Source organism: Desmodus rotundus, chromosome 4, assembly GCF_022682495.2.
Source record: "Desmodus rotundus isolate HL8 chromosome 4, HLdesRot8A.1, whole genome shotgun sequence".
In the NCBI taxonomy this organism is placed as follows: Eukaryota; Metazoa; Chordata; class Mammalia; order Chiroptera; family Phyllostomidae; genus Desmodus; species Desmodus rotundus.
In genome coordinates, this window is record NC_071390.1 from 4,034,300 (window position 1) to 4,051,682 (window position 17,383).

General features: G+C 54.3%; 1 protein-coding gene across 1 annotated transcript in view; it reads left to right on the forward strand.

Moving 5' to 3' along the window:
- Positions 1 to 17,383, forward strand: part of ADAM12 (ADAM metallopeptidase domain 12) — a 280,799-nt gene that overhangs the window by 246,846 nt on the left and 16,570 nt on the right. Inside the window, exons 15-21 of the mRNA XM_053922662.1 lie at positions 5,431 to 5,539; positions 5,646 to 5,844; positions 7,893 to 7,970; positions 10,159 to 10,267; positions 13,574 to 13,709; positions 14,457 to 14,565; positions 16,218 to 16,397. Coding sequence (XP_053778637.1) covers positions 5,431 to 5,539; positions 5,646 to 5,844; positions 7,893 to 7,970; positions 10,159 to 10,267; positions 13,574 to 13,709; positions 14,457 to 14,565; positions 16,218 to 16,397 — 920 coding nt within the window. The remainder of the gene's footprint in view (positions 1 to 5,430; positions 5,540 to 5,645; positions 5,845 to 7,892; positions 7,971 to 10,158; positions 10,268 to 13,573; positions 13,710 to 14,456; positions 14,566 to 16,217; positions 16,398 to 17,383) is intronic.

Genomic DNA, 17,383 nt, shown 5'->3' on the forward strand with positions numbered 1-17,383 from the left:
ATACCAACATCTTAATCATAGGGGTGTCAGGAGGAGAAGAGAAAGAGCAAGAAATTGAAAACCATAAAATATATATTTGAAAAGATAATGAAAGAAAAATTCCATAATTTGGTGAGGGAAATAGACATGCAAGTCCAGGAAGCATAGAGAGTCCCAAACAAGTTGGACCCAAAGAGGACCACACCATGACACATTATAATTAAAATGACAAAAGACAGAGAACCTTAAAAGCAGCAAGAGAAAAGGAGACAATTACCTACAAAGGAGTTCCTATAAGACCATCAGCTGATTTCTCAAAAGAAACTTTGTAGGCTAGAAGGGACTGGCAAAAAGTATCCAAAATGATAAAAAGCGAGGACCTACAACCTAGATTACTCTATGCAGCAAAGCTATCATTTAGAATTGAAGGGCAGATAAAGTGCTTCTCAGACAAGGTAAAACTAAAGGAGTTCATCATCACCCAGCCCTTATTATATGAAATGTTAAAGGGACTTATTTAAGAAAAAGAAGATCAAAACTATGCACATTAAAATGGCAATACATTCACAACTATCAACAATTGAATCTAAAAGACAAACTAAGGAAACAATCAGAACAGAAACAGAATCATAGATATGGAGACCATTTGGAGGGTTATCAGCTGGAAGGGGGAAGGAGGAGAATGGGGAAAAGGCGCAGGGATTAAGAAGTACAAATTGGTAGGTCCAGGACAGACGAGGGTGTTAAGAACAGTATAGGAAATGGAGTAGATAAGGAACTTATCGTATTTTGCCATGTGTAATGTGCTCCCCTATACAATGGGCACCCATGTTTTTGTGCACATACACAAGATTATTTTATACCCATGGTATATAAGCATTATACCCATGTATAATGTGCATCCTTATCTTTCTCTCAGAAATTTGGGCAAAGAAGGACACATTATACATGACAAAATATGGTGTGTGCATGACCCGTGAACATGAACTAAGGGGGGGATTGCCGGAGGGAATGGGGGTACAGGGTGGAGGGGGGCAAAGGGGGAAAAATGGGCCGACTGTAATAGTGTAATCAATAAAATATATATTTTTTAAAGTGTCATTTCTTTTTCAAGAAGTAGACGTGAGGCCTCTCCGGGAAAGTGTGAAGACAGACGTTTGAAAGTGCATCGATGCAGAACCCAAATCAGGGCTTTATAACAGCGTACGAGAGGATGGAAGTCATTTACACTTTCTTCTTTTTTTAGTTTAGTTTATTGTGCATATTCCTTTTATAGGAAGTTTGAACTTTAAAAGAAAACAGATGTCGAGCTCGCTGCTGCTCCTACTTTGGGGGCAACTGAGGTAACGAAACTGTACGGCTTTATTTGCCATCCCCCGACTGGAAGAGGTAACAGAGTTCCCAGCCAGATACAAGTAGCAGGGTTCCCAGCTGGCTGCCACCACCTGCACGGGTCCACGGTGCTGTACTCCTACTCCAGAATGTGTTCACGCAATCCAACAAGAATCTCAAGTACCATTTTCCAAATACCAGTTAGCATTGTCCAAAGCACGGATTCGTCCTCTTAAGACGCACCCTCTCAGTGCTCAGCGTGCGTGTGACTGTCTCTGCCGGCTGAATCGCCCAAATAAGCGGTGCCAGCAAATGGGGGGCGCTGGACCGTTGTGTCGAAACACACTTTCATTTCGAACTCGCTGTCCTGGCACGGTGAGTGCCAGTACCCACCCCCCAATCCCCACAGAGTGCTGGAAGTGCGTTGGGACACCAAGGGCTGGCGGAAGCTGGGGTGCGGGGTGCAGTCGGACATTCGCAGGTTCGCATCCCCATTCAGGCTCTGCATGGTTAGGACGAACCTGTCCCCGTGATTTAACCTTAAGTAGCTTCTACCTGCACCTGGACGACATGCAGAAGAACCCACTCCACCAGGACTTCGTCCTCATCCGAGGAGCTCACCTGGGATGCTGCTCACCTGGGACCCCGCCTGAGCAGCCTGAAGCCCCAGGAGGGCCTGGTCCTGGGAGCCGCAGTGACTGGCCATGCCCAGTGCGGGGGTGCCTCACCTGCTCGACCACCACTCCCCCCAGCGGCCCGAGGTGAGGCCTGCACCTTATCAAAGATGGACCAGTCTGTCTCCAAGTAACTGCCAGGCGTCCCCTAACACTCCAAAGCCACAGGAAGGGCCCTGCCGGGAACCCAGTCCTCTATCCTAACTGGCATCAGCAGATTCTGGACACGCGGGCACTCACGAGTTTTTCTCTGGGTTTGTGTCTTCACGTCCATTCCCTGTGCTGACGTTATCTTTCAAGCAGAGCTGTCTCCACTCCCAAGGTCGGCACTGAGCCCCCAGAAAGAGGATTTCCTGCTTAAAAAGTTTCCTACTTTGCATAAACTTGGAGAGAATGTTGCTCTTTGCAGCAAGTAAAGTGTCTCCCTTTTCATGACCTTGCATCTTCTTTCCTCGCAGTCGGCACAGTAACGCTTCAGCCGGCGTGAACGACTACGTGAAAATCCGAGTCACAGGCGACACAAACCAGGATGCTTTGCTCCACAGAAGTCACGGGTGGCTTCCTCTGGGGAGGACGATGGCTTTTCCAGTGGCTTTCCACTCACCCTTGGCACGCACCTCCTCTGCTCAGGCCGGAGGCACCATCCCTGTCCTCCAGACGTCACAGGAGGCAAAAGCAAGCATCTAGATGAGAAGGGGAGACGAGGGAAGCGGGGCTGACCCTGGCCTCCGGGGAAGACGGTGATGTTGGAAGGCCCGAAGGACAGAGTGTCAAGGGGCACAGCAGCCCAGGACCTCACCCAGCCGGCTCCAGCAGTGAAGACACCGATGGGCAGCCTGCAGCCCTGCGCCGGCATTGACCACCCACCATGACCTGCAGCACGAGCCCCCTGGGGCCCCAGACTTGAATCTTACGCTCATCCTTTTGGCATGGGGGAGGGAGAGGGAGCCCCACCCAAGCCATATCAAATGGATTTCCCATAAGAAAAAGGGTTTTGTTCCTAGAAAGGCGGACACGGGAGAAGTGTCCAATGAAATAAACACTGGAGCAACCCCAGGTCTCCTAGGCTGCAGTTCATTTTCACAAGCTCCTGATGCGCCAAACCACCAGTGGACACCCTCCCACTGCACAGCCTCTGTCCCCTGGGACGGGCCTGGGAGAGGTGGTGCTGAGCTGAGCAGTGCCCGGCCTCTTGCTGGGAGCTCGCTGGCCCCAGGAGGTGGCCTGGAAGCCTGCCTGGCTCAGCCCTGAAGCCTGGAATTGGAGCTGGCGCTGCAGGACGTATAGCGATCAGGATCGAGTCACGACTGCTTGCACGCACGCGTTTCTAAAGGGCGTCCTGTGCATTTCCCACTCCTTGGCCTTTAAACACTCACGTAAGACCTCCCGTCCCAGCTTGGAGACTCCAGGGTAAAAAACGCCAGGCCCCTGGGCGAGAGCGAGCTTTGTAAACAGAGTTCTGCTCCATCCTCTCCACCTCCTGCCACTCACCACCACCCCCCAATAAAAACAGCAGCAGTTTCAGAGTGCTGAGGAAAACTGTCAGGCCCCGAGGGCTTTCCCTGACAGCCTGTCTAAAACAGCAGCCCTGCGGCTGACTCTGGAGCTCTCTTCACAGCACTCCCACCGCTCCGTCGCCGCAGAGGAACGACCCCACCTGTGTGTTTTCTGTTTCTTCTTGCAATTCTAAAGCAAGAAGGACGTTTGTCCAAATTGTCCACCGCTATATCCCCAGCCTGGCGGATAGGAAGTGCCAGAAAAGTCTGTGTGTGTGATGGAAGTCTGCAATGTGACAAGAGCCTGGGAGGGAGGGAGGGAGGAAAGAAAGAAAGGAAGGGAGGGAGGGAGGAAGAGAGGAAGGAAGGAAGGGAGGAAAGGAGGGAGGGAGGGGAGAAGGGGAGGCAAAGCCAGGCAGACAAGCAATAAATACACAGGGTCCTTGCAGATACACAAACCACCCTCGAGTTACTGGTGTTCTAGATGCCAGTTTTTTCAAACCGCTTTGATCGATTGAGTCCGGGCACTTCGATCAAAACGTCATCAAACAGGATGCAATGAAGTACAAAGTGCAGGCTCCACCTGGAGGCTCACCCTCCCCGGCCTGCCCTCCTCCAGAGAGTAGATGTAAAAGAATAAGAGGGCTGAACGTGGAGGGAACAGACCCACCAGAGGCGGAAGCCGAGCAGGTCGGTGCCGAAGCCACCGGCGTGCAAAGAGGGGACAGTGAAGGGGGTGTGCAGCCGAGGAGCCGAGGCCTTGCCTCTGTCCACGAAACGTGTCCGGTTTGAGGAAACGCCTTAAAAAGGAGATGGAGGGCCTCTCTGAAACGCGTTGGAGACCGGGGTGGCAGGTGTCAGTGGCTGAGCCCATTACTGATCTCGGCTGTTGCAAGGGTTCGGTTTGGTTCGATTTATCTGTTTGCTTCTTTGTTTTAATGAGATGCCGATGGAGTCTGCTGGTGGCTGGTGAGGAGGGATCGGGTACAGGCTGGAGAAAGATGGACGCTTTTAGTCATAAGAGCACCTTCTGTTTCCTGGGAGGCGGGGCCTAGCCCTTCAGTAGGTCTCTGTCCTAAAGAGTCAACAGTCGCGTTGGAAGGTGAGAGGAGGCTCCCCAGAGCTGGGAGTGGCACCCTGGCAGTCGGAAGTGAAGTGACAGGAAGCGCCCAGACAGACAGCCCTGTGGGAGAGAAGGCAGGGCCCAGGTCACACCGCAGGGCCAGGTTTGCGCTGATGAATGTGGAATGTTTTCCTGAATTTCTCATGTGGTCGTCAACTGAGAGCACTACGCATGGGGTTTGAGAGCCCTCCAAAGTTTCTGCGTCGCAAACCGATCATCTGCTCTCTCTGTCACTGGCCTGCAGATGTGCTGAAAGTGGCTGTTTCCTGAGCTCTCTGTCTCCCGTGTCCCTGTCTATGGGCACTGTCACATGGGGCAAAATGACTGTCGGGGTTCGAGTCTCCGTGGCCTCCCAGGAATCTCTGCCCTGCAAACACAGGGAGCTTCAGGGGACTGAACGCATGGTGTGAGGTGGCCACACCCTCATTTGCTCTCTCTCTCTCTCTCTCACGGCTTGCCCACGTCAGTCCTCACTGCTCTTTGGAACCTGGTAGAGCTTGCATTTTCTCACCGGAACCGTGTGGGATATGGTGAAGTAGAACCAGTCACCCCCTTTTTCAGCCAGCCACCCCCTTTCTGTCTGCGTTGGGCCCAGCCCCCCAGCCGGGCCTTGTCCCCTGAGCTATGAAAAGCATGCTTGGCCAGGAGCTGAGCCAAGAGAGGAGGCTGGGCTGCCACCGGCCAGCTCCTGTCGGCAGTCAGCTGGGACACCAGGTGCCAGCCCTCTGGACACACTCCTCCCCGGAACCCACAACCCAACACCGTTCACAGAAAAACACCAAAGCCACTGGCAGGCGGTGACGGTGCTGCTTTGCCCTTGTTTCAGGTGCTAAACCTGCCCCCGGGATCTGCTTTGAGAGAGTCAACTCTGCAGGGGACCCTTACGGCAACTGTGGCAAAGACTCCAAGAGCTCCTTCGCCAGGTGTGAGATGAGGTAGGGATCTGTGTCCTCACCGCCGTCGCTCAGAGCGTCCCATGTGGCGGACGGCTGGTTCCAGCTCCCCCTCTTGTTGGGGCACTGTCTGTTCTTGCCCTTCCAGAGACGCCAAATGTGGAAAAATCCAGTGTCAAGGAGGTGCCAGCCGGCCCGTCATTGGTACCAATGCCGTTTCCATAGAAACGAATATCCCACTGCAGGAGGGAGGCCGGATTCTGTGCCGCGGGACCCACGTGTACTTGGGCGATGACGTGCCGGACCCGGGGCTCGTGCTCGCAGGCACAAAGTGCGCAGATGGAAAAGTAAGACCCAAACCACGATGCCCACTTGCATCATAACTGTAAGTCTGGCGTGAGGCCCGCTGAGAAATGTCTTATCCAAGAACTGAGTTCCAAGGTTGGTTCGTTTTCCTGAGTCCCTTCCCTCTCCCGAATCCAGTTCTTTGCACCTGAAAGAAAATGCCAATTCTTGTTAGATCCTGGGCTGACCGTTGAGATCTGGGGAACTCAAGCTTGTTTTCTCAGTCCTGCGGTGTTAGTGAGTCATTCCTATACTCTGGGTGTCCTGAGGGCTTGCAGCCAGGAAACTGCTTGAGAAGGAAACTCAGCAGCTTCTCGGATTGTTTTTGGAAACGTGGCCTTGGCTTCTGGCACCGAGTTCTCGGGGTCTTGTTCTCACCTGGGGGGCAAGCTGGGAAGTCAGATGTATTTTCAGAGACGTGCCCCCACCCCGCACCCCCCGCCCCAGGAGAAGATAGGAGAGGAGTGGAGAGGGAGGGGAGAGGAGAGGGGGGAGGGGAGGGAAAGAGATAGGATGTGCTTAAGGCAGAAAGAGAGTCCTTTGGAGACCAGGGAGGAAGGTAGACTAAGATATTTTAGGGTTTAGAGATAAAATCCAAATTTTAAAACAGAAACTGAGATTTTCACCTTGGGCCGCATTTCTGTTTCTCACCGCACTTTCTCATCAGACTGAATGACAGCAGGAGCGAAGTGAATCAGCCCCCACCTGCTTTTTTAGGACCCTGTTTTCAGAATGATTATGAAATCGCTCACCGCCAGGGAGGCGACAGAGGAGACAGACACCCGTGTGGCTCCTTCAGCTGAGTTCCCGGCAGAAATGCCCTCCACTCACCCCTGTCCCTCCTGCACCCCGAACTACAAACGGTCCTCGAGGAGCTTGTGTGATGCAGGAAACATGTTATACACCCCGGCCGTCTCCTTCACCACACATGCCAGCTCATCCGTAGTCAGGCCTTGGTGTTAGGACAACACCCGTCTCCAAAGCTGTAGTCGGAAGGGCCGGGACAGGTGCATCCGAGCACTGGGGTTCCGAGGGTCCGTTTAGCAATGAGGTTTTCTCTCCACATGCGATGTTCCGTGTGCCTTGGCCTTGGCGTCGGTAGCACATGGCCTCTTCGAAAGCCTCTGTCACCTGGTCTGCGGGTTCGGAGGAGAGCGGGTCTCAGAGTGTCACTGCTATCTCAGACCATTTCTTTTATCAGCTGGAACTTGACGGTCCCCTTGGCCAAGGTCACCGCCAGCCCTCGGGGCTGCATGAATCGTGCCTGACCCAGGCTGTTGGGATTGGATAGTGAACTTCCCCTAGGAAGGTTCTACATGATTAAAAATGCTTCTGCAGTGGAAAAATTAGCCTTTCCTCCATCGACTCCACTAATTTGTAGCACCTTCTGGGAGGTCAAGGGCCCGATCCCTCGAGTCTGGAGTAGGTCACGCACCTTTGAAAAGAAAGCAAACGCTCTCAGCCTGCCCGGTGTCATTCAGCGAAGGGCTGCCTCTGCAAAGTCTCGATAAGTTCAAGGGGACTGTCTGCCGAGCGTTGTGGTTGGCGGTTTAGGTCATGGGTGATAGCACTTGTCCGACAGTGTGTGGGGGAGGCTCCCGCCTTTCCCTGTCTCCCGTACAGATCCCTGGGCCCTGCACCCACACGGGCCCCAGGGTAAGGACGATCCCTTTCACCCTCTCTTGTGTCTTGTAATGGAGGGAAAATGCTGCAATACGCAGATGTCATTGCTAGCTCTAGACAAAAATCACAGGACCATCAGTCGTCATAGTTTCTGGATCGACTGAAACCATGTGAAATGCCAGAAAGAACTTGATAGTGTTCCCAGTGATCTCAGTCCCCAAGTGGGCTGAGCGTGGCGGCAGGCGGCAGGCGGGACCCACGTCTGCATCAAAGGAGAAGCGCCCCACTCCGCACCACCCACGGTAGCAGGACGGTCCTGCTCCCCAAACTTCCCTTTGCTTTCTCGTCTTACACCCACAGATGTGTATGCACACGTGTGTGCCCGCAGAGGTACTGAAGCGTGTGCTATGTGTTCCTCCTCCTGTAGATTTGCCTCAACCGTCGGTGTCAAAACATCAGTGTCTTCGGCGTTCACGAGTGTGCGAAGCAGTGCCACAGCAGAGGGGTGAGTAGACAGGGCGCCTTCCTCCAGCCAGTCCGTGACCAGTTAGGTGCTACCTCGCTCATTTCTCGAGTTCTCCCCGATCCGTGACTTTTTAAAAACAGAGCAGGGTCTCCTCCATATATTCTTCTAAAGACATTAATTTTCTTCGACCTTTACATGGCATAACGAATGTGATTTTTATTTAACAAAAAATCAGACTGAGCAGTAATTAAGTTTCAAATTAACATTCTGTGATTTTTTTTGAAAAAAGACTGTCATTTTCAAAGTAATTTTAAAAGCAACCGTCCTTCATGCAGAGTTTTGCAATAATATTTCAAACAGAGCTGTTCCCTTTACAACCAAGATTCAGAATGTGTCTGAACTGAAATATTTCCGAAAGGAATTAAAACAAAGAAGACAGGGAACGGACCACATGTTCTTGAAATCCCGGGCAATGGGTTTCAATTAAGAAGGCTGTTATTTTAGTTCAGAGAATCTTCTGGAGAGAAGAAGACTCTAATTGTTTAAAACATAATTTATTTTCCTGGTGGGCTTCATTATTTCCAGTGAAACTATGTACATCTTGATTTGCCATGCCAGTGGCTCATTCGTTTCTCTGAAGCCTTTCCTACAGAAACCATTCTCCGGATTCTATTTTTAAAGCTGGCAGACCCTCGCCCGTGATTCCAACATGGATTTATGGGGTTTTCAGAAAGCTACTGTTACCATAAAGGATGACAGAGCCACCCCCCCAGCCCCCGTAAGGGGAGCCGTCACTGGGGAACGGATTCCTTTCTAAGGCTGGAGGAGATGACCTCATGCAGCCTCCTTACTTTACTGATGAGGAAGCCCAGGCTCACGCGGGGGCTGGGACTCGTCCAAGGTTGCTTGACCAGTTAGCAGCTGTGCTGGGGCGGGGACCTCTCACTTTCCAACAGTCCTGGGGTCCCATCCACACACTGGAGAGGAAAGGCCCATGTTCTCCTGGTCTATGGGGCTGCTGCCGGGACTTGGCAACATGTCACGTGACCACAGCCCTTCCCCAGAGAGCCGGGCCCCCCAGCAGCCCCTCCAGTGGGATGCGGGGGCTGCAATCTCTCTGCCGCCAGCTGCCAAGGGCACAGGGCTGCACGGAGCAGTGTGGGCAGCTCCGGCTTGGGACCCCGGGTGGGACGCCAGCAGCATCTCTGAGGAAACGGGACAGATGCTCTGACTCAGCACAGGCTGTGCCACCGGTCATTAGTGCTGCTCAGCTCCCTCTTCCCTCAGGCTGTCCTGACCTGCGGTCTTATTCCCAGCACCTGGGACAGGTGGTTGATTGATTTAAAAAAAAAAAAAAAACAGTGAAAGCAGGCAGATAGCACAAGTGAGACATATACCCCAAACATTGTATTTTGCCTTAAAATATAACGGTGCACTTGGAACCCGTGGTAACCAGGTGGGCTGGAGCTGGCCCATCCAGGGAGGCCTTGGGCCTCCATGTTAAGCTACTTGTTCAGGGCTTCCTCCTGCTTTCTGGGGGTGCCTTCCCTGTCACAGGAGAGCCACCTTCTTGTTCCAGGGGGACAGTGGTCTTTGTTGGCTGTGCCCACCGCATGGGACTGGAGCCCTGCAGGAAACATCTACCAGGAGGCTCTGCGAGGAGGAAGCGGGCATTTTGAGCAGGAGACAGGGAGCGGGCTTCATGGGAGTGCCCCCGTAGCCCCGCCGTGGGCCTGTTCTGGGAACCCAGCCATCCAGCCTTCTGTCTGAAGGTGCCCAGAGGTTGTCAGGCCCGTGACACCCGAGGGCTCAGACACCATGTCCCGACGCAGGGTCCCTCTTTGCCACTGAGAAGGCCTCTCAGCCAAACTGGGGGGTGCGGGCGGGGGGGGGGCAATCCTGGATTTAAGAAGAGGGACTCGGGGGCTGAGGAGCAGTGGGAGGGAGTGGAGGTGCCCTCTCTGTCGTCACGATTCCCTGAACAGCTGCAAACAGGCAGGCGAAGTGACAAGTGCAGGTGATACATGCCGCCCCAGGCCCTGGTCTCTGGTGTCAGCAGCGTTTGGGGCTTGTTCTCATGGTGACATCTACTGAGTCTGTCTCTGTGGGTGCTGAGGGGGGCTCCTCCGGCCTCAGGGCCTCTGCTTGGCCATGCCACTCTGCCCCGGGGGACGGGGCGCCCTAACTCTGCTTCCCTCTCGTGCCCTCTCCCCGGCTGCGCTGAAAGGTGTGTAACAACAGGAAGAACTGCCACTGCGAGGCCCACTGGGCGCCCCCCTTCTGTGACAAGTTTGGCTTCGGAGGAAGCACAGACAGCGGCCCCATCCGGCAAGCAGGTTGGTGGGGAGAGCACATGCGGGCCACGGGGTACTGAGTTCCGGAGAGTGGGGGGCACTGGGAAGCCAGGGTGGAGGGAGCTTTCCAAGGAAGACAGGGCAGGTTAGGGCTGTAGGTGCAGACCCCCGGGAACAGGAAACCCAGCACAGACCCCACGTGGGCCCGACACAGCCTGAGGTCTCTCTCTGTTCCCAAATTCTCCATTGTCCTCTCCCGATCTTTTCGGAGACCCTTCACGCTGCTTTGGCTGGGGGCGCTGAGTTTGCCAGTTTTTAGCTTGTGACACTTTTCTTAACTGAGAGCACTTCTACAGCAGAGTGCCAAATGGGTACGCACGTCACTGTCCAATCAAAGGGCTTGGTAAAGGCCAGCCTCTGTGTACCAGGGCCAAGAGGTGGGAAGGTTATTGCCTTTTAAAACTCTTACTAGAAAGACACCCCCCTTCAGAAAGGGCATGTGCCCGGCGGCAGCAGCGGCAGCTTCTCTTTACCGAGCGGTTCTCACGTGCCGGGACCACACTTGGCATTTCGCATGCACTGTCTCACCTGACCCTTACACGGCTCTGAAGTCAGCATTGTTCTTTCTGTACATGCAAAGGACCAGAGGCTCGGGGACGTTAAGTAACGTGCCCCGAGTCCCACGGCTAAGATTGGGACACAGGCCTGTCTACCCCCAAAGATGCTCCTGATCACCGCTGCGCCTAAACCCTCTGTCCTCTGCATCTCGGGTGACATTGAGAAATGTCCCCCAGTACAGTGCTCTCTCCTCTGAGCTCCTGACAGGCAGTTAAGGGGCAAGTCTGAGCAATGTCACTTTCACAGAGAAAAACACAAGACAAAAGGTGCAGAGAGCCGACTCAGCACAGCCAGAGACCCGGGAGCAGGTGGCAATTGGCCCTGTCCCCCAGTGCCGCCACCTGGCACTCACCTGAGCCGCACAGGACGTCACCATCCCCAAGCCAGGTTGAATTTGTGGCTTTGCCATTGTTTCCATGACAACAGACACAACACTGCTCCGAGGGCCAGACAGTGATGGCAGCTTTCAGGAGGGAGGGACCCCCCAGACCCCACCCACACATACACACACAGCAGGCACATCTGTAGAAATGGTGTGCTGAGGAAGGACAGTGAGTTCCTGGTCATCCTGCTGAACTACGGACACGTCTCAGCATCGCTCCTGAACGAGCTCCAGGTGACCACCTCTCAGGCCAGGCCCAGAGCAGGGAGAGGAAGGACCAGAGAGACTCGGCCTCCAGTAGCACCCACCCCAGGGGTAGGAACGAGGCCCAGCGTCCCTGTCCCTCACTGACATCTCAGCCTGATGACTGGGCTCTTGATGCACCTTTACTTTCTGATGTGACTCAAAGCGCTTGCTCTAGCCAAGTAGCAAGGTTTCCGTCTTAATGCCGCGGGATCCTGCTCCCTTCCACGCGGGCTCTGGTAGGCCGATGCGTTCAGAGGGCTTGGAGGAGAGGCAGGAGGGGCAGCATGTGCTCGGCCTCTCTTGGGTGTGGACGTGCAGCTCAGGCCTGGGGGTTCTCACTGTCACCAGCTCTTCCTCGCTCCAAGGAAGAAGAGTTAAAAACTGAAAACAGGATTGCGGAGCTCCACCCACCACCGCCAGCGTTTTAGAAAAGACAGAGTGTTTAAACACCTCCCCCCAGACACAGGCACGCAGGAGGTTTCTCAGGAGAAGCCAGCCCACAGCTGAGCCGGGCAGAGCCATGCCCTGCTCCTCGCTGCCCCCAGGGCCACTGCGGCCATTATCCGGCCGATGCCATCCCGTCCTTCATTTCCGAAGCATCTGCCTCCTCCCAGCCGCTCCTCTGGGTCACTATGGGCGGCGGTGGGGCTCAGGTGGGGTAGTGGACGGGGATGTACAGGCAGGATCTGCAGGGCATGGGGCTTGTGTGGGCGAGGGGCTAGGGGACAAGGGGGTGCAGCCCCGGGTTTGTGCCTTGAGCAGCTCGGTGCACCGCACTGGCTGGCGTTCGTGGGGACAGGCCTCCGGGGCAGGGGCACCCAGCTCTGTTTGGGGGCCCCACAGTCGTCAGACTGGATTAATGGATCAGTCCACGGTTGAGGGACGGCCTTTAAGGAACCGGAAGCCATGGTGGTGCAAGGCTCTTGCTGCTCCCTTTTCAATTAGCTTTGTTAAGAGACAACAGGGCTCGAGCCAGAGCCCCATGAGGGCTGCTGCACCGTCTGCAAGGAGGACGTTCCAGCCGGGAAACTAGAAGCAGGGCCTTTCCAGTAGCACTGACAAATGGGTCGAGACTGTCCTGTGTTGGTGGTCCTGCGCAGGCTAGGACACGTCCCTGATAGGACTTGCCGGGAGGAGCCCGAGTCCAGAGCCAGGGAGGGTGTGAAGGCCTGTCCCCCTCGGTGGGGGCCATGTCGCTCTGGTCTGCAGCCAGCTGGGCGCCCTGGTCAGAGGCAGCAGCGGGCAGTCTGGGTGACAGAAGCAGCAGCCTGAAAGGACAGCTGTGCGCCTACTATGTGCCACCCACCCTGACCGTCGTTGGCAGGAGAACAGGGACCGCTGCACAAGATCCGTGAGCTCGGGAGGTTCAGTCCCACTGAAACCCAGACAAAGCTCCTCGAAGCCCAGCCCTGAGGGTCCGCCCCAGCCCCCCCTGCACCAGCGGCAGACCTCCCCTTCCTTTCCACACAAGGAGGGGCCGTAGTGTCCTGTACAAAATGAAATGGGTCAAATCACAGGAAAGACGACGCTTCCACGGAGAAGATAAACTGCATCCTCCCGGAAAAAGGGTTTGCCCCCAGAAGCTGGGTTCCACGTCCCTGACATAAAGCAGACCCTGTGGGCATCATACTGAGCCACAAGTTGTTTTTTTTTTTCCTTCTAATTTGACAGTGTCCAGAAATAAGGAGCCTTGGTCTAAAGAAATGCAAAAATAAAATAAATAAACCAGGCTCCAACGCTAAAGAGTGAGAGGAAGGAGGAGCGGAGGAGCGGGGGAGTGCGCGGGTGATGGGGGCTGGGAAGGATCTGGTTCAGGGACCGCTGTCTTGCGAGGGGACTTTCACCGTGGCCCGCTGTGGGCACCATTTCCCCACTGCTCCCAAGCTTCGGGGGCCTGTGAGGCCAGGGCTGTGGCCCCGCCTCCCAGAGTGGCCAGCAGAGAATGATGGTGACAGAGGTGGAGCCTCTGAACACCACGCAGGGCTTCACTTTCTTCCTTTCTGTTCCTTCAAAGTCCACATGGCCGTGAGCGTCACAGTTTGAAAGTCCCCTGATTCCCTCATCCCTGCCTCCGTCCCTGAGTGTGACACGTTCTGTTTCAGATAACCAAGGTTTAACCGTAGCTATCCTGGTGGCCGTCCTGTGTCTCCTCACGGCTGGGTCTGCGGTTTATCTCAAAAGGAAGCCGTTGATAGGACTGCTGTTCACTGACAAGAAAACCACCATCGAAAAGCTCAGGTGCCCTGGGTGCGGGCCCCTTGGCAAAGAGGAGGTCCGACTTTGTGGCGGGCTAGACCGGTGTGGGGTTTTGTTTTTACGTTTCTGCCAGACCAGCGGCGTCTTTTCAGTGCCCTTCACACCGTCGGCTGCCTGCTTGCAGCGGGAGGAAGCAGGGCGCCGATGAAGGTCACCCGTGGGTTTGCGCCGCCCTGGCGTTAGTAACTTTTACAAGACGTGGGATGTTAAAATGTTTTCACCAGGTTTCTGATTCCAGTACATTCAGACAGTGTTGCTGAAACACCAGCCGTGTACCTAACGTCTCCCGAGTGTCACAGAGCTGCGATTCTATGCATTGCAAGAGCTAATTTGACAGAATAGTGGCTCTGGGGAGAAAACAATTAGTATTTATTTATTTTCAAGATTTTATTTATTTATTTTTAGAGAGGGAAGAGAGGGAGAGAAACATCAATGTGTGGCTGCCTCTTGTGTGCCCCCAGCTGGGGACCTGGCCCACAACCCAGGCATGTGCCCTGACTGGGAATCGAACCAGAGACCCTTTGGTTCGCAGGCCGGCGCCCAATCCACTGAGCCACACCAGCCAGGGCTACTATTTATTTTTTATCTTGCAAGAGTGTTAAATAATTTTATCTTTGCATGTTTACCCACATGGAGTTAAAAATCAGTAAATTGGGGGGTTTAGTGTGATAATGAACAAAATAGAAAAAAATTAAGCCCTCGGTGAGCATGTGTGGGGTTGCGTTGCAGGTGTGTGCGTCCGGCCCCGCCCTCCAGTGGCGCCCAGCCTGGTCAGGCTCACCTCCCGCACCTCAGCAAAGGCTTGATGAGGAAGCCAGCACATTCCAGCCCGGCCAAGGTGAGTCCGTGTGCGTGTGAAGACACGGGCTTGGCTTCGGTGGGATGGATCCTGGAGTGAAACGCAGAGTGGCACCCTCAGTTCCTGAGGTGGTGGCCAGGGGCTGGGAGGTGGTCACAGTGCCCCGTGGCAGCTCCACGAGGTCCTGCTGGGCAGGCAGTGTCCCCTGTGTGACACGGTGGGAGGTTGTTGTGAGCCATGGTCCGCCCAGTCACACAGGCCAGCCAGACTCCCAGGAGGCCACTGTGCCTGCCACCAAGCAGGTCCTGTCTCCTGGCCCCTCCTGTGGTCTCAGATGCCACCCATTGCGTGGGGTGAGCTCCCTTGGCCCACTATCGCCCCAGTGAGCTTCTGAGAGTCACACGGCCCTGGGCTGGGGAAACTCTCCACTCTGTGGTTTCAAGATCCTTAACCCCAAGTACCTCCGGGCTCCCTGCTGCCTGTAACTCCCCACTACCCTGGTGAATTATTACTGGAGTTCACTCTGTACGCAGTTTCTCTACCACGGGTTTTGATGTATCCACAGGAATCCTTGACCATTGGACTCATTCAAATGATTTTATCTCCCTGGATCTGAAAGTGGAAGGGGTGGGGCTCCAAATAGGAGGCCATCACTCCTGACAGGCGTTTGCCACCGTTCGGCCCCAAACATACGTAGGACTAGAGCAAGAACAGCTTTATTTCTGAGAGCTAGAAACGGGGGGTGACCCAAATAGGCATTGGCCGGTGAAAAGGTAAACCCGCTCTGGTAGCTTTACATGGTGGACAGCTACTGATGAGCCACCGACACACGGCACGTCATGACGCACCGCGGAATAAGGACGCCGAGCGAAGGAAGCTGGACCGGAAGGAGTAGATGCTCTGATGCCATTTACGTGAAATTCCAGAAAATGCGCGCTCATTAATAGCGACAGAAAGCAGGCCCACAGTTACAGGGGAGGGAGCTGGGGGGGGCAGGAGGGGTGACAAGGAGTCTCTTTGGGAGGATGGATCATTTCATTATCTTGCTTATTGTGATGGTTTTATGGGTGTGGACGTATGTCGAAATTGACCAAACAGCACATTTTAAATATATGCAATTAATCACGTTAAGTATACTTCAGTAAAGCTGTTTTTAGAAAGAGAGGGAGGGAGGGAGGGCAGAGGGCATGAGGCACAGGCTCACGCTGCCTCTGTCCTCATCTGTCACCAAGGCCAAGGCACCCTGCAGAGGCCCTCCAGCTGGGGGCCCCTAACCCCAGCCCTGGCCTCCGGAGCCTCCGCACTCCTCTGCCCGGAGCTGTCCTGGGTTCTCGTCGAGGCCGTGTGCCCTGGGCGATGTCATATTTTCACAACTCCTTTGCCGTCCCCTTCAGTCTGGTCTGTGTCTCCCTGCCTGGCCCTTGCTCAGGTGTCTTGAACCTATTTGTCAATGAACGAAACCAGGTTTTTCAAATCCAAACAGAACTCCAGCCCTCTATTCCAGATTGGGGGGCGGGGGCTGCTCCCGGCGGAATTTGAAGTTTAAGTAAATGATGACAGATTCCCTGCTGTGCTCCTCTTTCCCCACCTCCCCTTCAGCAACAGCAGGAGTGTCAGCCAGGCCTTGTCCTTAAGGAATAACGTACATTTCTGAGACCCTCCTATCATGGCTTTTTGCTCTGACCCTGCAGGACAATCCCAAGAGACCACCGCCAAGTCAGAGCATCGACATCAGCAGGCCCCTCAAAGCCCTGGACCTCCCGCAGCCCAGTTCGCCTCAGCGGGTGCTCCCGACCCTCCACCAGGCTCCCCGCATGCCCGGTGTCCCCGCCAGGCCCCTGCCAGCCACCCCTGCTCCCAGGCAGGTCCAGGTAGGCCCTCGGCTGCCAACGTGATGGGTGCAGGTCACGTCCCGACTCGGAGACTCGCAGTTGCCCGGACTGGGACGGGCGGCTTTCCTCTGCAGGACCGCTGGAAGCTCCTGGGAGGCTTCGATGAGGTGGTCCTCGTACAGCTCTGAGTACAGGGCTGGGTGCGTAGGAGCAACGGTGTGACGTCTGTTAGTTACCGTGAGGGGCGTTTCTGTAATCGGAGCAGCGAGGGTGCCCACGCAATTACTGTCCTACCGTGACGCTTTTGAGATGCACGAGGCCGCTGTTAACCTTAACGCTGTGAGGCCTGGATGACAAAACAGAGGCGGTCTCTTTGGGAACAGCAAAGGGGGTGCTTTCTGGCTATTTGTCACTTTCCAAATTGTTTACAGAAAGTTTACCACCTGTTCAGTTTCTCCGGCACCGCGCTAGATACTTTGTGTACACAGTCTCGTTTTTCTGCTGGTTTGGGGAGGAACTGTGTTCTGACCGTGAACGTGACATTGTTTCACAATAGGAAACGTGGGGCGGGGAGTACGAACGAGCAAATGAAAAGCACAAACAGGTAACCACTGGTAGCTTTTCACGACTATCAGCTACATTTTCTTCTAGGACTTTTGTATATATCTATAATTATGTGTATTTTAAAAGCATAACTTAGATCATTTTATATGGACGTGGCTTAATATACTCCTTTTTTGCCTTAAAAATCATTCACATTTACCACAGGATTAAAAATTCTTTTAAAAAAATTGTTATCCTACCTTGGCTGGTGTGGCTCAGTGGATTGAGTGCCGGCATGTGAACCAAAGGGTCACCAGTTCGATTCCCAGTCAGGGCACATGCCTGGGTTGAGGGCCAGGTCCCCCAGCAGGGGGCATGTGAGAGGCAACCACACACTGATGTTTCTCTCCCTCCCTTTCTCCCTCCTTTCCCCTTTCTAAAAATAAATAAATAAAATCTTTTTTAAAAATGTTATCCTAACA